Source organism: Microcaecilia unicolor, chromosome 13 (assembly GCF_901765095.1).
Source record: "Microcaecilia unicolor chromosome 13, aMicUni1.1, whole genome shotgun sequence".
NCBI lineage: Eukaryota > Metazoa > Chordata > Amphibia > Gymnophiona > Siphonopidae > Microcaecilia > Microcaecilia unicolor.
The window spans coordinates 78,830,105-78,850,694 of NC_044043.1; the positions used below are offsets into that span (position 1 = coordinate 78,830,105).

At 44.4% G+C, this 20,590-nt stretch overlaps 1 protein-coding gene across 1 annotated transcript; it reads left to right on the top strand.

Moving 5' to 3' along the window:
* The first annotated feature begins 17 nt into the window (after positions 1–17).
* Positions 18–18,456, top strand: DFFB (DNA fragmentation factor subunit beta). The gene is made up of 7 exons (XM_030222085.1): positions 18–243; positions 2,634–2,760; positions 3,236–3,424; positions 4,649–4,728; positions 12,705–12,878; positions 14,272–14,372; positions 17,673–18,456. The coding sequence occupies exons 1-7, from the start codon at positions 109–111 to the stop codon at positions 17,902–17,904; spliced, it is 1,038 nt and encodes a 345-aa protein (XP_030077945.1). The 5' UTR covers positions 18–108; the 3' UTR covers positions 17,905–18,456.
* Positions 18,457–20,590: the final 2,134 nt, after the last annotated feature.

Sequence of the window (20,590 nt, forward strand, 5' to 3'; positions counted from 1 at the left end):
CAACCGAGCAGCACGCATTTGCTATAATGAAATTTTTGTTATCGAACAGAGAAGTGGGTGGGGAGAGGAGGACGGGATATTGTGTGTGTAAATCCGTTGCTGTCTGTGATGGTTCGCTGGAGCTTGTTATTTAGTCAACCCAAACTCTGCAAACTCAGGACCTTGCAGGGGGGCGGCCAGAAGTATGGGATCGCAGCTAGAAGCGTCCGAGAGCTTATGGAGAAAGGCTGCAAGAAATTCCAGGTCTCCCTTTCGCTTTAGTACTTCTTTCCTGATTGTCACGTGGCCGATACTCAGCGCTAGTTGTCAGTTAACTCCCATTTGTTGGGAAGGTGAATCCAAACTTAGTTTTAAGCATGCATGAAATTCTAAGTTTTGCTATAAGTCAATATGAAAGTAGAGTTGCAAGTCTGTGCATGCAGTGGGGCTGCTGCTAGTACATGATCAACCCGTCTTGGAAAAGAGGAGCCAATGGGCAACCTGGACGAACAAGCTCAGAGCATCCAGAGACGTTTTGTGATGGTAGAGTGTGTTCCAGGTCTTGTCAGGACAGCACGTACAGTATTGCCACACTGTATTAAAGGGCTTAGACTTTTTGCATTGGGGGAAGGGTCCTAATGTAGTGGCTCCGGCTTTTAACAAAGAATAAAGCCGAGATGCTGGAATACAAGGTCAACGCACCCCTTTCCGTTATGATGAGTGTGATCTTGGAGGAGGGGGAGGGTAGCGTTTTCACCTATCGCAGCCCCCCTTTTTTTTTTTACTCCAAATATAATTAGATAATATTCTCCACTCTCCCCTTTGCCCGTTGTTGCGTCAGATAATAATACTGGAGGCCAGGCTTTCCTTCCCGGTCGTGATAGTTTCTGCAAACAGTAGTATGAAAAAGATTCACCCGTGGATTAGCCTAATGGTGCAACTGCAGCAGTGTACACAGAAGCGGTTGGGGGGGAGGAGAGTGGGGCTCTTTTCCCAGTCCTGGTTCCTGTTCCGTAGGCGGGTAGGGTTAGGTAGACTGCAGATGCAGCGATCACAGAGAGCATAAGGGAAATGGGACTTGATATACCGCCTTTCTGAGGTTTTTGCAACTAGATTCAAAGCGGTTTACAAATATTCAGGTACTTAATTTGTACCAGGGGCAATGGAGGGTTAAGTGACTTGCCCAGAGTCACAAGAACCTGCAGTGGGAATCGAACTCAGTTCCCACTGCACTAACCACTAGGCTACTCCTCCACAACTACCAGCCGAAATTGTTAAAATGTTGCCTTTATAGTTGTGAAGTTTAAAGCATGTGCTGCTTGCTTATGACATTAGCAAACTACGGGATCACTGTTCTGTCATATAAGACAGAACTAATCAGTCCTAAATACTATAGAAATCTCTCTAAATTTAGCAGTTTCTTGGAAAGTAGGTAATAAAACCTAGCAGACTGATATAAATGAGAAGATTTTAGAGAAGGAAAAGGAGTGTGGTAGCCGTGTTAGTCCACTCTTAAGGTTATCAATAGAAATCAAACAAAATAAAACATGGAACAGAAAATAAGATGATACCTTTTTTATTGGACATAACTTAATACATTTCTTGATTAGCTTTCGAAGGTTGCCCTTCTTCGTCAGATGGGAAATAAGCAAATGTGCTAGCTGACAGTGTATATAAGTGAAAACATTCAAGCATTACTATGACAGTAAAATAGATACCATTGGAGATTCTACATGGAATGTTGCTACTATTGGAGATTCTACATGGAATGTTGCTATTCCACTAGCAACATTCCATGTAGAAGGCTGCGCAGGCTTCTGTTTCTGTGAGTCTGACGTCCTGCACGTATGTGCAGGACGTCAGACTCACAGAAGCAGAAGCCTGCGCGGCCACATTGGTGATCCGCAAGGGCCGACTTCTACATGGAATGTTGCTAGTGGAATAGCAACATTCCATGTAGAATCTATAGAAATCAAACAAAATAAAACATGGAAAAGAAAATAAGATGATACCTTTTTTATTGGACATAACTTAATACATTTCTTGATTAGCTTTCGAAGGTTGCCCTTCTTCGTCAGATCGGAAATAAGCAAATGTGCTAGCTGACAGTGTATATAAGTGAAAACATTCAAGCATTACTATGACAGTCTGACAGGGTGGGAGGATGGGGGTGGGTAGGAGGTATGCATGGGGACATCAAAGCATATCGTTGATATTCTAACAGGATGGGTGTGGATAGGTGAGGGGTGGGGCGATCAACAGAGACATACAGCTTTATGGTTTATAATGGGCTAGGAACCCCAGATCCTTGTTTCCTTTCTGTTGGATGTTAAAATATTCAATCATTCTGACTTCAAAGGTCTTACGTTCTTGTATGGTTTTAAAGTTACCTTTCAGTATTCTCACTGTGAAATCACTGGTACAGTGTCCTGTAAAAAAAAAAAATCTCATCCCTCCAACGTTACTTTCAGCGGAACAGAATGTTTTAGCTTGTAGCATTCTGCAATCCTATTTTAAGGAAACATATAATTTTGTTGTTTAGATTTATTACCTTTAGCTTTTGTTTTTAAGAAACAATTCTCAATCAGGATGCATTGTTGCAAAATGATTAATGTAAAAAAGAAAACATTTAAATAACGTTTTTTTTTTAATAGCTGCCTCCTGTGGGCTGTCAGGTGTGTTTATATGAGGATGGAACAGAGCTGAGTGAAGGCTACTTCAAGAAAATCCCAGACAACACAGAAGTCGTGCTTCTAACAGAAGGACAAACATGGCAGGGATGTAAGTGCTAAAGAGGGTTCATGTTCAGAAAACTATGAGCAAAAATGAAACTAAAGGCTGAACACAGGCGTAGTTTGGGGTAGTCATGGGGAGCAGCACTCCCCCCCCCCCCCAGTGTTATGGATGCTAATGCTGAATTGGTCTCTGCCCCCCCCCCCCCCCATTAAGAAGGCAAACTACCTATGAGGCTAGACACAAGCCATTAAGTATGACAGTGAGTATAATAAATTTTATACGTTTACTATACCACCTTTCTATTGTAAGTGGTTTATATTTATCTGGAATATAAGATAATGTCTTTCCAAAAGTAGAAAAAGGAAAACACTGGAACTATAATAAATGGCATAGAACATGCAGCAAGGCCTTCTTCTGAAACTAAGAATGGTTTTTCGATGAACACCCCCCCCCCCCCCCCAAGCGTTTTTTATAAGCCATTAAATCTTCTGTGTTTTTTGTTCACATTTTAAAATTACAGATGTCAGTGAGATGGATTGCTTTTTAAATAGCTTTTACAAAAATCAAGAAACAGTTGTGGAGGCCGCTCAGAGGCTGCTATCGGATGAACAGGCTCCACAAAGACAAAAGATCCTGGCTGACCTCATTCAGACTCTAAGGGAAAATATTGCTGCAGAAACCCGAGAAGAAGACAAAGAATGGTTTGAAGGTTAACTTTATTCCCATTATATTTATATCTTAGACATACAAAAGTCATATAGGGTTAGTTTGCAAGTTGATAACTTGCTGTAAGCCACATGGACAGTTTTGAATCTAGAGCTAAGTGGACTGCTTGTTTGCCTTCAGTTGCTTGTCCTGAAGATGTTGGTGCCTGAAACCAAATCTGCGGGTGAAATTTGCTGCTTGGTTTCTGCCAAAGCTGAAACAGAAACCATCACCTCTCCCTCCCACCCCCGATATGCTTTTCCCAGACCTACATTAGAAGTCCTGATGGTGTCTATTGGCCTCGTCAGGGCAGGAGCGATCCTCAGTTGCTCGTACCCATGCTGGCTTCACAGTCAAAATGGCTGCCAAGACTGCCGTGGGAGCTCACAGAAGTCATCTGGAGATCGCTGTGCCTTCGTGTGGTGACTTGAACCAACATGGACGGGAGCAAACAGGAAAAACCTCTACGAGAAAGCAGCACAGGCAGGAGAAAAGTAGAGGCTGGCCAAAAGATGAACCACCACAGGAGATATGTTGACTGTCATCAGGCTTCTCTGTCGGACTAGTGTGGGAATTATTCTATTGCTTGCTTGTGTTTTACAAATGTTTTTTCACCAGCATTTTATACATCTTTCTTGCCTATAGTTTAGTTGTGACCCCTGAGGCAGGCGGGTTATCCCGCCGACACACAGTGTCTGGTCCTTCTACTGGTGCTCTGAATAAATGTGATTAAGCAACACCTACTGTGATGATTCGTCTTTTGGCCAACCTCTACTTTCGCCTACCTGGGTTCTAATCACCAGTCACTCTTGCCCACATTGGCAGCCAGGGTGCGCAAGAGTCATAGATTGCTCCTGTCCCAAAGATGCCACTCGATCACCAGGGCTTATAAGGTAGACCCGGGATGGACCTATGTGTGGTGGGAGGTCAGTGGTTTGGGTGGGGGGGGGGGGGGGAAGGAAAGGGGGGTTTTGGTTTTAGAAGTTTCACTAAAATGAGTGTGCCTGGCGTGAGGGGAAGAAAAAGGGCAGGCAATGCAGACGCAGACCAGCGCTGAATAAATTCTTCAGCTGGTGGGGATTGGGGACCCCCGCCAGCCAATCAGGGGCCCAGAGCAAATTTTGGGGGAGGGGGGGCCAGGCCCCCGTGGCACCACCTAGCTACGCCACTGCTCCTGCTTAATTTTTTTTTCAGTCATGTTATCAATGTAACCTTTTATTCCTTTCAGGTATAGAGCCACGCTTTAAGAATAAATCTAGTTATATGCGTTATAGCTGTGAAAGCAGAATGCGGAGTTATATGAAAGAGGTACAGTTTGACTGTTATGCTCTGGCCTTTTTAAGAAAGCTAAAGGAGTTTAAAACTAATGAAAGTCTTCAATATTGCCTTAGGAAGTAACCAGGCTGTTGTCTGTGGGCTAACACCAGTGAACACTAGAAAACATGCTATTGTCTTCTGTTTTCCAGTTATAGTCATATAACATCATGAGAGCAGAAAAAAGCCTATTGCCCAGTTAAGTCTTGTCCTTGCTACAGGACTATAACGCTGCTGCCAGCCATAGAAGGATGACCACTTGTAGGATATAGATCCTTGGTCAGTTTTTGTTTTCTTCCTCCCTGCGTAAGCTCCCTTCCTTATAGAGACACCCAGCACCAAAGCTACCTAAACTGTGCCAAATATCCAATCGCCTCCGTCTCTATGGCCTTTCTGAATGATATCCATCCATGACCAAACATCACGAACCTGGTTGGTTGTTGGAGAGTCGTAGCCTGCTTGAATCAACATAATCTAAACCTAGCTCTCGCATTGCCTGTGGGGTCTGTCATGGTTCATATTCACCTTTTGGTTTCTAGCTACTTGTAGCCTGCTATTCTTGGGCCACCGAGGGGTTGGGGGGGGGAGGCAAAAGTCCCCTGGCCTGGCATCCAAAGGGGGGGGGTGAGGGGGCCTGGCGCTAGCATGCTTCTTCCTGCCTGCCTGCTTCTGGGTCTGTTCTCTTCTGTGTGCCACCCAGGATCTGGATGATTGCATTAGCGCGATATCACGTTAATGCAATCATCTGGGTCCTGGTAGACAGGAGCAGGAGAGGGACAGACCATGGGAGCAGGCAGGAAGAGACTTGCTGGACTCCCCCTTGGAGGCAAAGATAGAAAGGTGAGTGGGGGGGGGGGGGGGGGGGGGCAGGTGGTGGTCTGGTTCTGCCCGGGACTTGGCTATGGCTTTTGGCAGCCCTGTTTTTAACTCTGCTACTGCTTGGGTCGCAGTAACCCAGTCTCATGCTCCCTTTTTTGACAGGTTTTGTTTTTTTTTTTTTTCCTCTCCTTATCACCTCTCTTCTTACTTCTGCTTTCAAGAGTGAAGGATAGCTTGTTGGCAAAGCTGGCATCTGCAATATCTGTCCCAAGCACCCTTGAATTCTGTGAGAGAACTGGCTGATAAATTATTTTGTACATCTACCTACCATTCTCCTCTATTCTTTATCATTTTGATACTGCTGACAGAAATACACTGTAAAGTAGTTTTTTTTTTTTCATGTTTTCCTTTTGATTCTTTCTTCCTCCCTTTCACAACCTTTTGACTTTGAAATTATCTTGGTTATTAAAGCCTATTAGTATTTTGAATGTTTTTATCATTTCCATTTTTTTATTTTAGTTAAGAAGTTTGCTGTTTTATTCAATAATTACTATGTTTCATTATGAATGCATTAGTTTTTTGTAAACTACAAATGCATTCTAACACTATAGTAAATAAAATGTTCTTTCTTCCAGTGACTATATTTTTTATAGGAAGCACGAGCCCAGGGTTCCCTCTATCACAGCAGATCTGCCTGACACCCTTCATTCTATAGCAGAAGCCCAGAGAACAGGCTTTAAATCTAGACCATTTTTCTCTTGTTATGGGGAAGAAGTCTTTTTAAAGCCAGGGAGATCAGGCTAGCTGTTACAGGTGAGCCTGGAGCAAGGGAAGGAAAGCAGCAAGTTGCCATAGGCAGGCATGTAGTTTCCACCAAAAGGTGAGTGACTGTTTCTGGGATGGTCCAGGAAGTACTCCAGGGCTGCCTACAAACTTGGACACCATTATCAAGGATTGCTTGGTCCTGTGTAAGCATCTAAGCAGGATGATACTCTGAACAAATGGACGTAAGCTAAAGCAGGTGCTTTATTTACCAATACAAATGCTACTGGCCTACTCTTCCCAGCTCCTGCTGGGGCGGTTTTGTTATTGAAGTTGTTACTACTCTATTATAGGAGGGGAGGTGCGCACAGTAGGGTGTAGCTTGGTGCGGCAGTGTCTCCATTTTAGGACAGCTGCCTGAGAAACAAAATAGGCCACTGCTTCTCCCTCCAATGTCCCAATGATGAGGCACCTCCTGCTAGTTGTGTCCGTGTAGAGCTTTTGGGTTATACACATAGCCAATACTTTAAGCATTCGAATCGTCACAAATTATACACAGGAAATCCAATACGTTAACGTTTAACTTTAAAAAAGGAGACTATGATAAAATGAGAAGAATGGTGGAAAAAAACTTAAGAGGAGCGGCTTTGAGGGTCAAAATTTTACATCAGGCGTGGATGCTGTTCAAAAACACCATCCTGGAAGCCCAGGCCATATTCCGCGTATTAAATAAGGAGGACAGAAGACTAAACGACAGCCGGCATGGTTAAAAAGTGAGGTGAAGGAAGCTATTAGAGCTAAAAGAAGATCCTTCAGAAAATGGAAGAAGGAACTGACTGAAAATAATAAGAAACAGCATAAGGAATGTCAAGTCAAATGCAAAGCACTGATAAGTAAGGCAAAGAAGGACTTTGAAAAAAAGACTGCATTGGAGGCAAAAACACGTAAATTTTTTTTTAGGTATATTAAAAGCAGGAAGCCGGCAAAAGAATTGGTTGGACCGCTAGATGACCGAGTGGTAAAAGGGGCAATCAGGGAAGACAAAGTCGTAGCGGAGAGATTGAATGAATTCTTTGCTTCGGTCTTCACCGAGGAAGGTTTGGGAGTGATACCGGTGCCAGAAATGGTATTTGAAGCTGACGAGTTGGAGAAACTGAATGAAATCTCTATAGATCTAGAGGATGGAATGGGGCAATTTGACAAATTGAAGAGCAGCAAATCTCCTGGACCGGATGGTATTCATCCCAGAGTAGTGATAGAACTGAAAAATGAACTTGCGGAACTATTGTTAGTAATATGTAATTTATCCTTAAAATCGAGCATGGTACCGGAAGATTGGAGGGTGGCCAATGTAACGCCAAGTTTTAAAAAAGGTTCCAGAGGAGATCCGGGAAATTATACACCGGCGAGTCTGATGTCGGTGCCGGGCAAAATGGTAGAAACCATTATAAAGAACAAAATTACAGAGCCTATTTAAAAGCATGGATTAATGAGACAAAGCCAACATGGATTTAGTGAAGGGAAATCTTGCCTCACCAATCTATTACATTTCTTTGAAGGGGTGAACAAGCATGTAGATAAAGGTGAGCCGGTTGATATTGTGTATCTGGATTTTCAGAAGGCGTTTGACAAAGCCCCTCATGAAAGACTCCAGAGGAAATTGGAGAGTCATGGGATAGGAGGTAGTGTCCTATTGTGGATTAAAAACTGGTTAAAAGATGGAAAACAGAGAGTAGGGTTAAATGGTCAGTATTCTCAATGGAGAAGGGTAGTTAGTGGGGTTCCCCAGAGGTCTGTGCTTGGACCGCTGCTTTTTAACATTTTTATAAATAACCTAGAGATGGGAGTAACTAGTGAGGTAATTTAAATTTGCTGATGACACAAAGTTATTCAAAGTAGTTAAATCGTAGGAGGATTGTGAAAAATTACAAGAGGACCTTATGAGACTGGGAGACTGGGCGTCTAAATGGCAGATGACGTTTAATGTGAGCAAGTGCAAAGTGATGCAAGTGGGAAAGAGGAACCCGAATTATAGCTACATTATGCAAGGTTCCACGTTAGGAGTCACCGACCAAGAAAGGGATCTAGGTGTTGAAACCTTCTGCTCGGTGTGCTGCGGCGGCTAAGAAAGCAAATAGAATGTTAGGTATTATTAGGAAAGGATTGGAAAACAAAAATGAGGATGTTATAATGCCTTTGTATCGCTCCATAGTGCGACCGCTGCATCTCAAAAAAGATATAGTGGAATTAGAAAAGGTGCAGAGAAGGGCGACGAAAATGCTAAAGGGGATGGGACGACTTCCCTATGAGGAAAGGCTAAAGCGGCTGGGGCTCTTCAGCTTGGAGAAAAGATGGCTGAGGGGAGATATGATAGAGGTCTATAAAATGAGTGGAGTGGAATGGGTAGACATGAAGAGTGTTTACGCTTTCCAAAAATACTAGGACTAGGGGGCATGCAATGGAGGTACAAAGTACTAAATTTAAAACAAATCTTAGAAAATGTTTCTTCACTCAATGTGTAATTCAACTCTGGAATTGGTTGCCAGAAAATGTGGTAAAGGTGGTTAGCTTAGCACAGTTTAAAAAAGGTTTGGATGGCTTCCTAAAGGAAAAGTCCATAAACCAATTGGATTTGGGGGAAATCCACTGTTTATGGGATAAGCAGCATAAAATGTTTTGTACTTTTTTGTGGGATCTTGGCAGGTATTTGTGACCTGGATTGGCCACTGTTGGAAACAGGATGCTGGGCTTGATGGACCTTTGGACTGTCCCACTTTGGCAATACTTATGTACTTATGTATAAGGCAGTGGAGCAAGACATCTGTAAAGTCTATGCTTTTAAGGCCCCTGTGCACGCTTAGCCGAAAAGTAATAAAAACAAAAACACCGATGTAAATAAAAATAAAGCTGGCTACTAATCTTCAGATAGCTAGTCAGCCTGGCAGAAGAAAAGTGGCACCTGATTTCTAAAGGTTACACGCTGGCGTGCCTCAGGTCTCTTTCTCCATCTCCCAAAGTTTAAAAAAAAAAAAAAGTGTCCCTTTCTTTCAAAAGCAGAGACTATTTTTTTCCCCACAAAGAAACCTGTCTTCCTTAAACGACTCCCTGTTTCTAGGCAGCTACCCTAAAAAGTGATACGAGACTGCTGCACAGAGCCAGACCTCTCCATCCCAACTATGCTTGAAAAACAAAACCTCCCCTGCAGGGGCTGAGAAAAGCAGGGGCAGCAGCTTTGTAACAGTGAACAAAAGTACCTTATTTAGCTTAAGTTCATTTGCTCTTAGAAGCTCCCCCTCCTGCTCAGAGACTCTACGGATCCCTCCGTAGTGGTGTCCAAGTTTGTGGGCAGTTCTGGCACACTCCAGCAACAGTCACTGCTCTTAGGTTGGAGACTATAGCGGCTGTGTACCTATGGGAACACTATGCTTTCGCCCCCTCCCTCCCAGGTAGAGGAAACGTTCTAGCTTTAAATCCTGTTTTTGGGCTTCCACCTTAGAATGATAGGATCTCAGAGGCTCTTGCTTAGGCAGAGTAGATCTGACAGAGGGAACACTGGGGTTATGCTTCCTTTCCTTGTAACTGTGTAGAGGCTAGCCGAAATCAAAACTGCAGCTCAGACATATCACCTAGTTTTAGCCAAAGCTGAAACCAGAAACTAAAGTTTGGGTATGTGAACTGTTAACAAATGAGGCCCATGGGCGATTGTTGGAGCTTGTTAGCAGCAGCCCTCTGCTAAACCCATAGGAGAATATTGCAAACACAGGCTGAAAACTGGAAGAGCCATTCTAAAAAAAACCCTTTGAGTTCCCAAGTTAATGCAGATGCCCAGTTAACTATTCTCTGAGACAGGACCTTTGTGAGAACATGTACAAAAATAAAAAATAATCATGCTTACGAAAAAGTACATGCTTAAGAGAAAGTAGCATTGAGATGTTTCCTGTTTGTATTTGATTAAAGGATATAGATTCTTACTAAAATAGAGTAAATAAGTCCAGACAGTAGTCTACATTAAACCAGCCTTATGCACAATCCCGAATTTAAAAAAAAAAAAGCACATTGTTACTGAATGTGAGGACTATACGCTCTGAAAAATTACAATCAAGAGCAATATATTTCTCAGATTATTTTAATACATAAAACTTAATTTCATTGCAATATTTCCCTAAGCTTGACTAGTACTTGTGCTTGAAAACAATCACTGTAGTTTCCTCTCATAGAATCTAGCTTCTGCACTTTAATCATACCAAACAGAGCCTGGAAATTCTTTAGAATCAGCCCAGTATTATCCAAGATACAGTATACATAATTTAAATAATGAAAGACTATATTTTACTTCTAAACAAAATAGTGTCTGCACACATGGACCTCAGCTAATGAAAAAACTAAAAGCCACACTGCTTTTACAATGGCTGACTCTGTGCCACATTTGGAGTGACTGCTACAGAGCCACAGAGAGGGTAATTCCTAAGGAGCTTTATCATCCCAACTTTACAGACTTAAAATTCCCACTAAACCTTTGTATCAAAAGCATTTAAATTCTATGCAAGAGCATAACTGCATTACTTGTAATCGCGTTACACACACAAAAAAAAAGTGGTCCACTAGTGTAGGCAGGGCGAGAGTTATCCCCAATCACTCATGCCCATGTCAGCTCTACTCTCAAAATGGCTGCTGTGACCTCTTGCAGCAGTCGCACAAGTTTTTCACTAGAGGTCAGGGCAGTCATTTTGAGAGCAGTCAGCGTGGGCCAGAGCGACTGGGGATTACTCCTGCCCTGACGTACAGCCCTAGACCGCCAACACACGCACACAAAGACAGACAAGGTTAGAGTATGAGTAAAGTTAATGTACCGTATTTTTCGGACCATAAGACGCACCGAGGTTTTAGAGGAGGGAAATAGGAAAAAAAAATTTTTGCTTTTTCCCTCCTCTAAAACCTAGATGCTCTGGTGCGTCTTGTCCGAATCCTTCCCTCCAAGTTCAGGATCGCCCTCAGGGTTACCTCCTCCCCCCTCCCCAGCCCTGTCACCACCTCTCCCCTTACTCACGCGATCTTCCCTGGTGGTCTAGTGACGTCGGGGCAGGAAAGAGCCCCCTCTTTCCTGCCCAGCGCGCTGCTCTCCATCCTCCTGTGTGCATTGCTGCCTGACGGTCTCGGTGAGATTCAAAATGGCCACCGAGAATTGAAGTCTCGGCGGCCAGTTTGAATCTCGCCGAGACCATCAGGCTGCATACTGGAGGATGGAGAGCAGCGCGCTGGGCAGGAAAGAGGGGGCTCTTTCCTGCCCCGACGTCACTAGACCACCAAGGAAGATCGTGTGAGTAGGGAGAAGTGGTGACAGGGCCGGGGGGAGGGCGATCCCGAACTCGGGGGGGGGGGGGTGAGGGAGGGCGGGCGGCCTGCCAGCCAGCCAGCCAAATCTCTACCTTCGGACTGTAAGACGCACCCCCCATTTTCCTCCCAAATTTGCGTCTTATAGTCCGAAAAATACGGTAATTTTAACATTCTAACTTTACAATTACAGCTTGATGTATAACAGCTTCCTACTGTATTACTACAAAACAGAAATATACCATGCCCAAGTTCAGTCTCTTTTGAAGACTTAAGCAACACAAGTCTTCCTTTAATTTTTTTTTGGTAATAAAAAAACATTATAATGGCAAGATGATTCTCAACTGACCCATGCAGAAATTATGTCTTATCTGATCATTTTCTTTAGTCAGCGACACTGCTCTGAACCAATGTTGAAAGATCTGGACCCTTTTAGCTTACGGGCCACTGAGAGGAGGCAGTGGTTAGAGATGACAGTACTCTCCCGCTGGCCATGGCCACACAGCATGGTTGAGCAGAACAGCCGCTCCAAGATCAGTCTCAGGACTGTACCTGGTTGAGCTTGCAACTTAGCTCCGAAGCCCCCAGTTGCATTTCTTTGGCCCACTTTGTGGGTAAGAGGGGTTGGGGGGGGGGATGAGGACCTGCACCCCCTCAGGCAAAGCTCCACAGGACCGAGCCAAAGCCTCACTTAATAGCACTAAGTGGTGTAACTGGGGGCTTTGGAACCAAGCTCCGAGCTCAACCAAGTACAGTCCTAAAACTGTGATCTGAGAGCGGCTGTTACGCTAACCCTGCTGTGCAGCAAGCTGGAACAGGAGCACCGTCATCTCTAACCGTTGCCTCTCAGTGGCCATACCATAAGTCAGAAGGATCCAGAACAGTGGAACTGACAATAAGAAAATATTTTTCATGTGAGTGGCTAAGCAACAGTATAAAAAAGGAAGGCAAAAATGGACATGAAATAGTGGAGCAAGAGGAGGAGGAGAACGCCAACATCCAGCCACAATTCTAATGCTGCAGGCAGCCTGAAATAACCCATTTTATTGTACTAAAAGGTTGAAAACTACACTTCAGCTGTTGATCAGAGGGCACAGGACGAGTACAAGAGAATAGCCGAACTGTTATGGAATGAACTTAAATCGAAGAAATACAATGGCTCTTACTTTGACAGAAGAGAAATGGATGAGAGCAGTCGCCTTTGTACTCCTGAAGGCTGGTTCTTCTGTAAGGTACGAACACCCCTAAGTAGCTTAATGGCTAAAGCAATAGGTTAAGGAGGAAACCAGGGTTCAAAGCCTCAGGTACAAAACTTACCCCCAGAATCTGTATAGGTTGCCCACATTTGGGTACAGATTTGCCCATAAACTAGTTCATTAAGCACTATCAAATCAAACAAGCACTTTTCAGTAATTAAGAGCACAGATCTAACCTACACCTATTCTATAACTTGCACACCCAAGTTTCATAGCATGCAACTCCAAAGGGGGCATGGGCATTCCCAGACGTTAGGTATGATGTTATGAATACCTGTATTTGCGCATCTTACTGTCATCAGTGGGTCACAAGTATTTACACCAGCTTTTGGCAGATACAAGTTAGGTGTGAAAAGTGCAGTAAGCTAGTATTCTGTAAACGACGCTCTGCAAGGCATACTAGCTGACCGCCAATCCTAACAGCACTTCACTTTTGGCAATATTTACTGAATCTGGCCCTTAGATTGTAAGTCTCTTAAGGCCAGGAAAATACCTAATGTACCTGAATGTAAGCCACCTTGACCTACAGCTGGGAAAGGCATGGAGTGAAATCCAAAATTCCATCACTCCTGTTCCAGCCGGTGGTGGGAGGCGGGGCTGGTGGTTGGGAGGTGGGGATAGTGCTGGGCAGACTTATACGGTCTGTGCCCTTAAAAAGACAGATACAAATCAAGATAGTGCTGGGCAGACTTATACGGTCTGTGCCAGAGCCGGTGGTGGGAGGCGGGGCTGGTGGTTGGGAGGCGGGGATAGTGCTGGGCAGACTTATACGGTCTGTGCCAGAGCCGGTGGTGGGTGGTGGGAGGCGGGGCTGGTGGTTGGAAGGCGGGGATAGTGCTGGGCAGACTTATACGGTCTGTGCCCTTAAAAAGACAGATACAAATCAAGATAGTGCTGGGCAGACTTATATGGTCTGTGCCAGAGCCGGTGGTGGGAGGCGGGGATAGTGCTGGGCAGACTTATACGGTCTGTGCCAGAGCCGGTGGTGGGAGGCGGGGATAGTGCTGGGCAGACTTATACGGTCTGTGCCCTGAAAAAGACAGGTACAAATCAAGGTAAGGTATACACAAAAAATGGCACATGTGAGTTTATCTTGTTGGGCAGACTGAGTGGACCGTGCAGTCTTTTTCTGCCGTCATCTACTATGTTACTATGTTCCAAGACAGGTCATTTCCCCAGTTAGGCTGGCATTTTTAATCTGGGTCTGTCTATAAAGTACTAATTAAATCTACTTCAGAATAAACTGACAAAGCCCCAGTATTTTAAAAGAATTGTGAACAATGAAATGCTAATCTTGTTGCCATTTGTACTAGTCAGAAACTAGGTCACAGTCATTGATATCTCATGGAAAATAATTTTTCTGTTTTAGGGTTCTTTTGATTTAGACATGTGCTTATCTAAACACTCCATTAATCCATATGGCAACAGAGAGAGCCGAATCCTTTTTAGTACATGGAACCTTGACCACAAGTAAGTATAAAACATCAAATTACATATATGCATATATAAATCCACTCCCTTTTCTCTCACTAAAATGTTCTGTTGATTCAAAGAGGATTTGTAAAGGAAAGTTCAGCCGCAGTATAGTGCACCGTACTGACTGACTTTTACAGCAAGAGAAACATGATTAATATGTAAACCCCCTTAACTGAATATTTTGCTAAAGAACATAATACATTTAGAGTAAGATATTACTACTTAACATTTCTAGAGCGCTACTAAGGTTACGCAGCACTGTACAGTTTAACAAAAGGACAGTCCCTGCTCAAAAGAGCTTACAATCTAATAGGCGAAATGTCAAGTGTCAAGTGGGGGAAGTCTAGATTTCCTGAATAGAGGTATGGTGGTTAGGTGCCGAAGGCGACATTGAAGAGGTGGGCTTTGAGCAAGGCTTTGAAGATGGGCAGGGAGGGGGCCTGGCGTAGGGGCTCAGGGAGTTTATTCCAGGTATGGGGTGAGGCGAGGCAGAAAGGGCGGAGCCTGGAGTTGGCAGCGGTGGAGAAGAGTACTGAAAGGAGGGCTTTGTCTTGATAGCGGAGGTTACAGGTAGGAACGTAAGGGGAGATGAGGGTAGAGAGGTAAGGAGGGGCTGCAGATCGAGTGCATTTGTAGGTTAATAGGAGAAGCTTGAACTGTATGCGGTACCTGATCGGAAGCCAGTGAAGTGACTTGAGGAGAGGGGTGATATGAGTATATCGGTCCAGGCGGAAGATAAGACGTGCAGCAGAGTTCTGAATGGACTGAAGGGGGGATAGATGGCAAAGTGGAAGGCCAGGGACTTGCAGTGACCCCAGGCCTCTTGTGACTGTGTGCAGTTGTTCATTTTTAGATTTTTTCTGTGGTACTTCCAGAACCACACTTGAACTGCTACAGGATTGTATCTACAGCAGTTTTAATATTTATTAAGCAAACAATGGGGAGACTCATTTTATGGGATAGTTAGCAACACTAACTCAACTTGAAAATCTCCCAACATTAATGGAAATGGGATTTGATATACCGCCTTTCTGAGGTTTTTTTGCAACTACATTCAAAGCGGTTTACATATATTCAGTGACTTATTTTGTACCAGGGGCAATGGAGGGTTAAGTGACTTGCCCAGAGTCACAAGGAGCTGCAGTGGGAATTGAACTCAGTTCCCCAGGATCAAAGTCCACTACACTAACCAATAGGCTACTCCTTCACTTTAAGAAAAAAATAATTGCTTAATATGCATGTTTCTGCTCACATGCCCTACTGTGAGTATGTAAAGATCTCGGCTTAGTAAGAAATTAGGGGGGGGGGTATGTTTACTAAGATGCGTTAGCGTTTTTAATGCGTCTTTAAAGTTAAGGCGTGTTAAAGGCTAATGTGCTAATACATTCCTCTAGGCACATTAGCGTTTTAACACACATCAACCATTAACACGCATAAAAAACCACTAACCTGCCTATAGCATATCTTTGTAAACATAGGTTTAGGAGTTTCAAGAATCTTTTGCAGTTTCTAAGACGTTGCATGTAACAGTTTTTGTTTGTATTATTGCCAGTCCAGAGCAATCTTATCAAATGTATTTAATTTAAATTTGGACATTGTGGATGAACCATACAGTTGTAATTTGTACTGGGGCACTGCCTAAAAAATTTTAGATTTGAACTTAGACTCCAGTATAGATGTGGCATGTGCCGTAGAATATTACAGTTCAGGATGTGTTATTTTTTTAAAAGTGTTTTTGCCCTAATCCTCACAAATCTTTGCCCAGGAGACATGATGTTTTATCTAAACCATTTACTTATCTTAGTTCTAGCCTGCTTAACACTAAGCGGGTTCCAAAAATGCTGTATTCTCTCTTATAATCACCATCCCCCATTCAGGAACAGAAAACATTTTGAGTTTAACATCCAAAGTTTTATTCCCCAAATAAATCGCCCAGCCATAACCTTGAAGAGGTTGGCTGTGTCAAGTAGCACTCCTCACAGCACTTTAGGGTTTTTTTTTTTTTGTTTGTTTGTAATTCTTCTTTCTCAGCAGTCCCTCACTCTTCCCCTCAACCCTACAGCATAGCAGGCTGCAGGAAAAGTTTTAAAACAAATATTACTACCTGCTTAGCAAGCCCCAATCTCCCTTTGGGGGGGGGGGGGGTGCTCTGGAACACAAGGCCTACAAGATTTGAGGCAGTTGCTCCGCCTCCACCACTGATCCTGCTTGACTTTCTGCCTGGCACAACCATGGGGTAGTCGTGAGCGATGCAAATTTAACTTTAATAGAACTCCAAGTGATTTGTCTAAGACAGCCCAAATACAAATGAATCTGTCTAGTCTCAGCCTCAGTCCTATGCTTCTGCAGTTATTTAGCTTAAATAATGAAAAAGCATGATTAGAATATAATAAAGTACTGTTTCACTCATTTATTTCAATTAAAAATTGTTGAATACTTCAGCAGTCTGTTGGCTGTCTTTGGGCCCTGTTTCCTAAGCCACTAGTGTTTTCAGCCATGTTAAGCATTAGCACGTGCTAACCATGTAGATGCCCATAATATTCCTATGGGCGTCTGTGTAGACGCCCATAGGAATATTATTGGGGGGGGGGGTCCAGAGCCGAGGGGCCACATTTTAGCCCCCCCCCCCCCCCGGCGCCACTGACACCTCCAACAACTTTGACCACCCCCGCCGCTGACCCTCTCGACCCCCCCGCCCACCGTCGCCTACCTTTGCTGGCGGGGGGACCCCAACCCCCCCCCAGCCAAAGTCTTCTTCCTTCGTTTGGTTTCTGAGTCTGACGTCCTGGACGTCAGACTCACAGAAACAGAACAAAACCTCGCGATCTGCAGGGCTTTGTTCTGTTTCTGTGAGTCTGATGTCAGACTCAGAAGAAACCAAATGAAGGAAGAAGACTGGCTGGCGGGGGTTGGAGTCCCCCGCCAGCAAAGGTAGCAGGCGGCGGTGGGGGGGAGGGGGGGGTTTGAGAGGGTCGCCGGCAGGGGGATGCAGGCCCAAACCTACGAGGGCCCAGGCCCTAGTGGCCCCATAGCATCTACACCCCTGGTTAGCATGCGCTAAAAACGCTAGTGCACCTTTGTAAACGGGGCCCTTTGTCTTGTGTTGCCAATTTCAGGCTTCCTAAAATAATTGAAGTGCCTCTAATAGCCCCACCCTAGACTTCAGAAAACCCAGTGTATCTAATAGCAGCCCAGGTGATTCATTAGAGAGAATACATTACATACACAATTAGGAAACAAGACAATAAGACCATCAGTACTGCATGGGAATATGACTTTTGTTGTATTATACAGGATTGAAAAGAAACGAGCTATCGTTCCAGCGCTGGCAGAAGCTGTGAAGGAAATGAACGGGAGGGAAGTGAATTGGGAGTACTTTTACCAGCTGTTATTTACTGTTGATAATTTGAAGCTAGTGCATATTGCCTGCCATAAAAAGATAAGCCACAACCTCATCTGCAACACCAGCAGAATTTACAAGAAACGAAAAAGTTCCAGGAAGAAAGCCGTGTTCTCTTTACCCTAGCAGTGCTCCACCTTTGCCACTGTGAGCCACAGACTATCATAATGCTATTTTATTTTAATAATGATCTTTGCACTACATGAGTGTGTACTCCTGAGGCTCCCATACCTCTTACCAAGGAGCACTGCTCTTTCTGATATAAGAAGATTGGTCATTGACAGTGGATTCTGGGCTTGATGGCCGTCTCTCATAATAGGACACGTCTTATGCAAGATTTGTAAGGAAAATTCAAGGGCTCCTCTTCTGCGTAATGTATAGACTGTCACAGCAGCAACACCATTTCTAATAACAGTACAGACAAATCTTGTTCCCTTGCATAGTAAGGGGAACTTAATTCATTTCAGGTGCTATTGTTGGCCATGATATTAAATGAAAGGAAATTCATATTTACCTTAAAGGTGTATATAAAATCAAGAAAGCAACTGACTATCAATGAGTAAACATGAGGAAAAGCTGATGGCAGGTAGCTGAACTTGGCATATTATCCTAATATCTTTTTAAAGTAATGGTAAAAATTTGCTTTCCCCCCCCCCCCCCCCCCCCTTTTGATTTAATAAAAACATATGTTGGAACATTGTGGCTTGACTATGTTTATCAAACATATAAATTGCGAGTGACCGTACTCACCCGCAAATGCGCAGTAGAGACTTTCCCTCTCTGTCCCGCCCCCGCGTCAATACGTGATGATGGGGGCAGGACAGGGAAACTGCGCGAAGGGGAGGGAGGAAACCACCGAGGTCACTACCGCCGCCCTCCCTCCCCCTCTCTTCACAATTCAACTTACAGCGTCAAAAACGCAGCAGGCAGATCAGCTGAGCTGCCATCGGCCTTCCTTCCCTGCCTCTGTCCCGCCGTCGCCGATGTTACGTCACACAAGGGCGGGACACAGGCAGAGAAGGAAGGCTGATGGTTGCGGTTTCAGCACTAAAGTTGAATCGCGAAGAGAGGGCCCGGGCTGGCGACTACCTGGCAAGAAGGGTAGCTGGAAATCTTGCCCATTTTAACGGGCATAACGGCTAGTAGAATTATAAATAATAAAATTTACTTCTTTTGTATTTTGTGTACTCTAGAGGTCATTATTAAAAGTATGTATGGAGGGGCTGAATGTGCATATTTACAGATCATAACACGAAAATCAGAACTCCAAAGCAGCGATTGCCTCTTTTTTTTGTATGACCTGTGTTAATTACTCATGCTCTCTGAGCACTGATGTAAATATGCTTGTTTTGTACGGTGTTGCCTATGCTTAGTCTAAAACAAAACAAAGTGACTATTTGTCATTGTTCTGGAGGAAAACGGACCTCATAGTCACAAGAGGCAAGCTGGTAAATGTGAACTACAGTTGTCTTGAAAAGGTGCCTTTATTATGAAAGGGATCCAACACTGTACTGTTCATTTGCACTGTCCAAAAACCAGGGGCGTATCTGAGGTTCGGCGGTAGGGGGGGGCAGGGGCTAGAGTGTGGGGCACATTATAGCCCCCCCCCCCCACCACCGTTAACCCTCCCTCCCTCCCCCGCCTACCGCCGTCACCTACCCCCGAGGTCTGCTTTCTCCTGCCGGCTTTTTAAAATATTGCTTCAGCTGGCGGGGGACCCCAACCCCCCGCCGCAGTGTTCTTTAACTTCTTCATCCTCGTCGTGCTGTGAAAGCTGCATGCATCCTTAGTTCCAGTTGGACGGAGTCCAACTGGAACTAAGGATGCATGCAGCTTTCACAGCACGACGAGGATGAAGAAGTTAAAGAACACCGCGGCTGGGCTGGCGGGGGGTTGGGGTCCCCCGCCAGCTGAAGCAATATTTTAAAAAGCCGGCAGGAGGAAGCGGCCCTCGGGGGGGTAGGTGACGGCGGTAGGCGGGGGAGGGAGGGAGTGTTAACAGCGGTAGGGGGGTCCGGGGCAAAATCTGCGGGGCCCCAGGCCCCTGTGGCCCCACACAGATACACCCCTGCCAAAAACCCATCAAAACATATGTTTAAAAAAAAAACAGTTGCCACAAAAATCATGGCTCTTGATTGCCAGGAAGGGATTTCCTCACCTAAATGTAGCTCACCTTCATCTACCAGTGCAAAAGTGTAAGCTAAGCCCAATCTGCCAACTGCCTTCAGATGCATCATCCATACGTTCTTTGAAAAAGAACCCACAGGAAAGGTAAAAGTGCAACCAAGATTACAGTCACAACTGTAAATAGGGCTGGAATTACTTTTTATGCTTTAGCATCCCAAACCTGAACTGCTGGCTAAGCAACTTTCCATTGGGTTATGCTGTGTCATATATACAAGCTTTCAATATTTCACCAAAATTATGTAAAATCAGACATTAATACACAGATATATGAAATTCAATCATTTGTACTGCATAATGCTACGTGCAGTTTTCAGCCTATTAATATACATTTTTATTGTAGAACCCTCCTACTGCCTTGGTCCCTGAGGAAGTGCTAAATGTTGTTAGTGCATGTTAAAATCGGGCTTAATTTGTAGACAAAAACAAAACAAAAAAACAACTCTAGAGCTGGGGAGGGGGGTAGGCGGGACAGACAGGGACAGGAGCAACAGGAGAAGAAGCAGTGTGTTCCCTGATTTGCTACAGGCTCATCCTCTTCCCTGCAGGCTATCTGGAAGGGAGAGGCCGGAGCAGAACAGCCTGCTTGCTCTGGAATCTAAAGAGGTGGTGGAACTGTGCTTCAAGG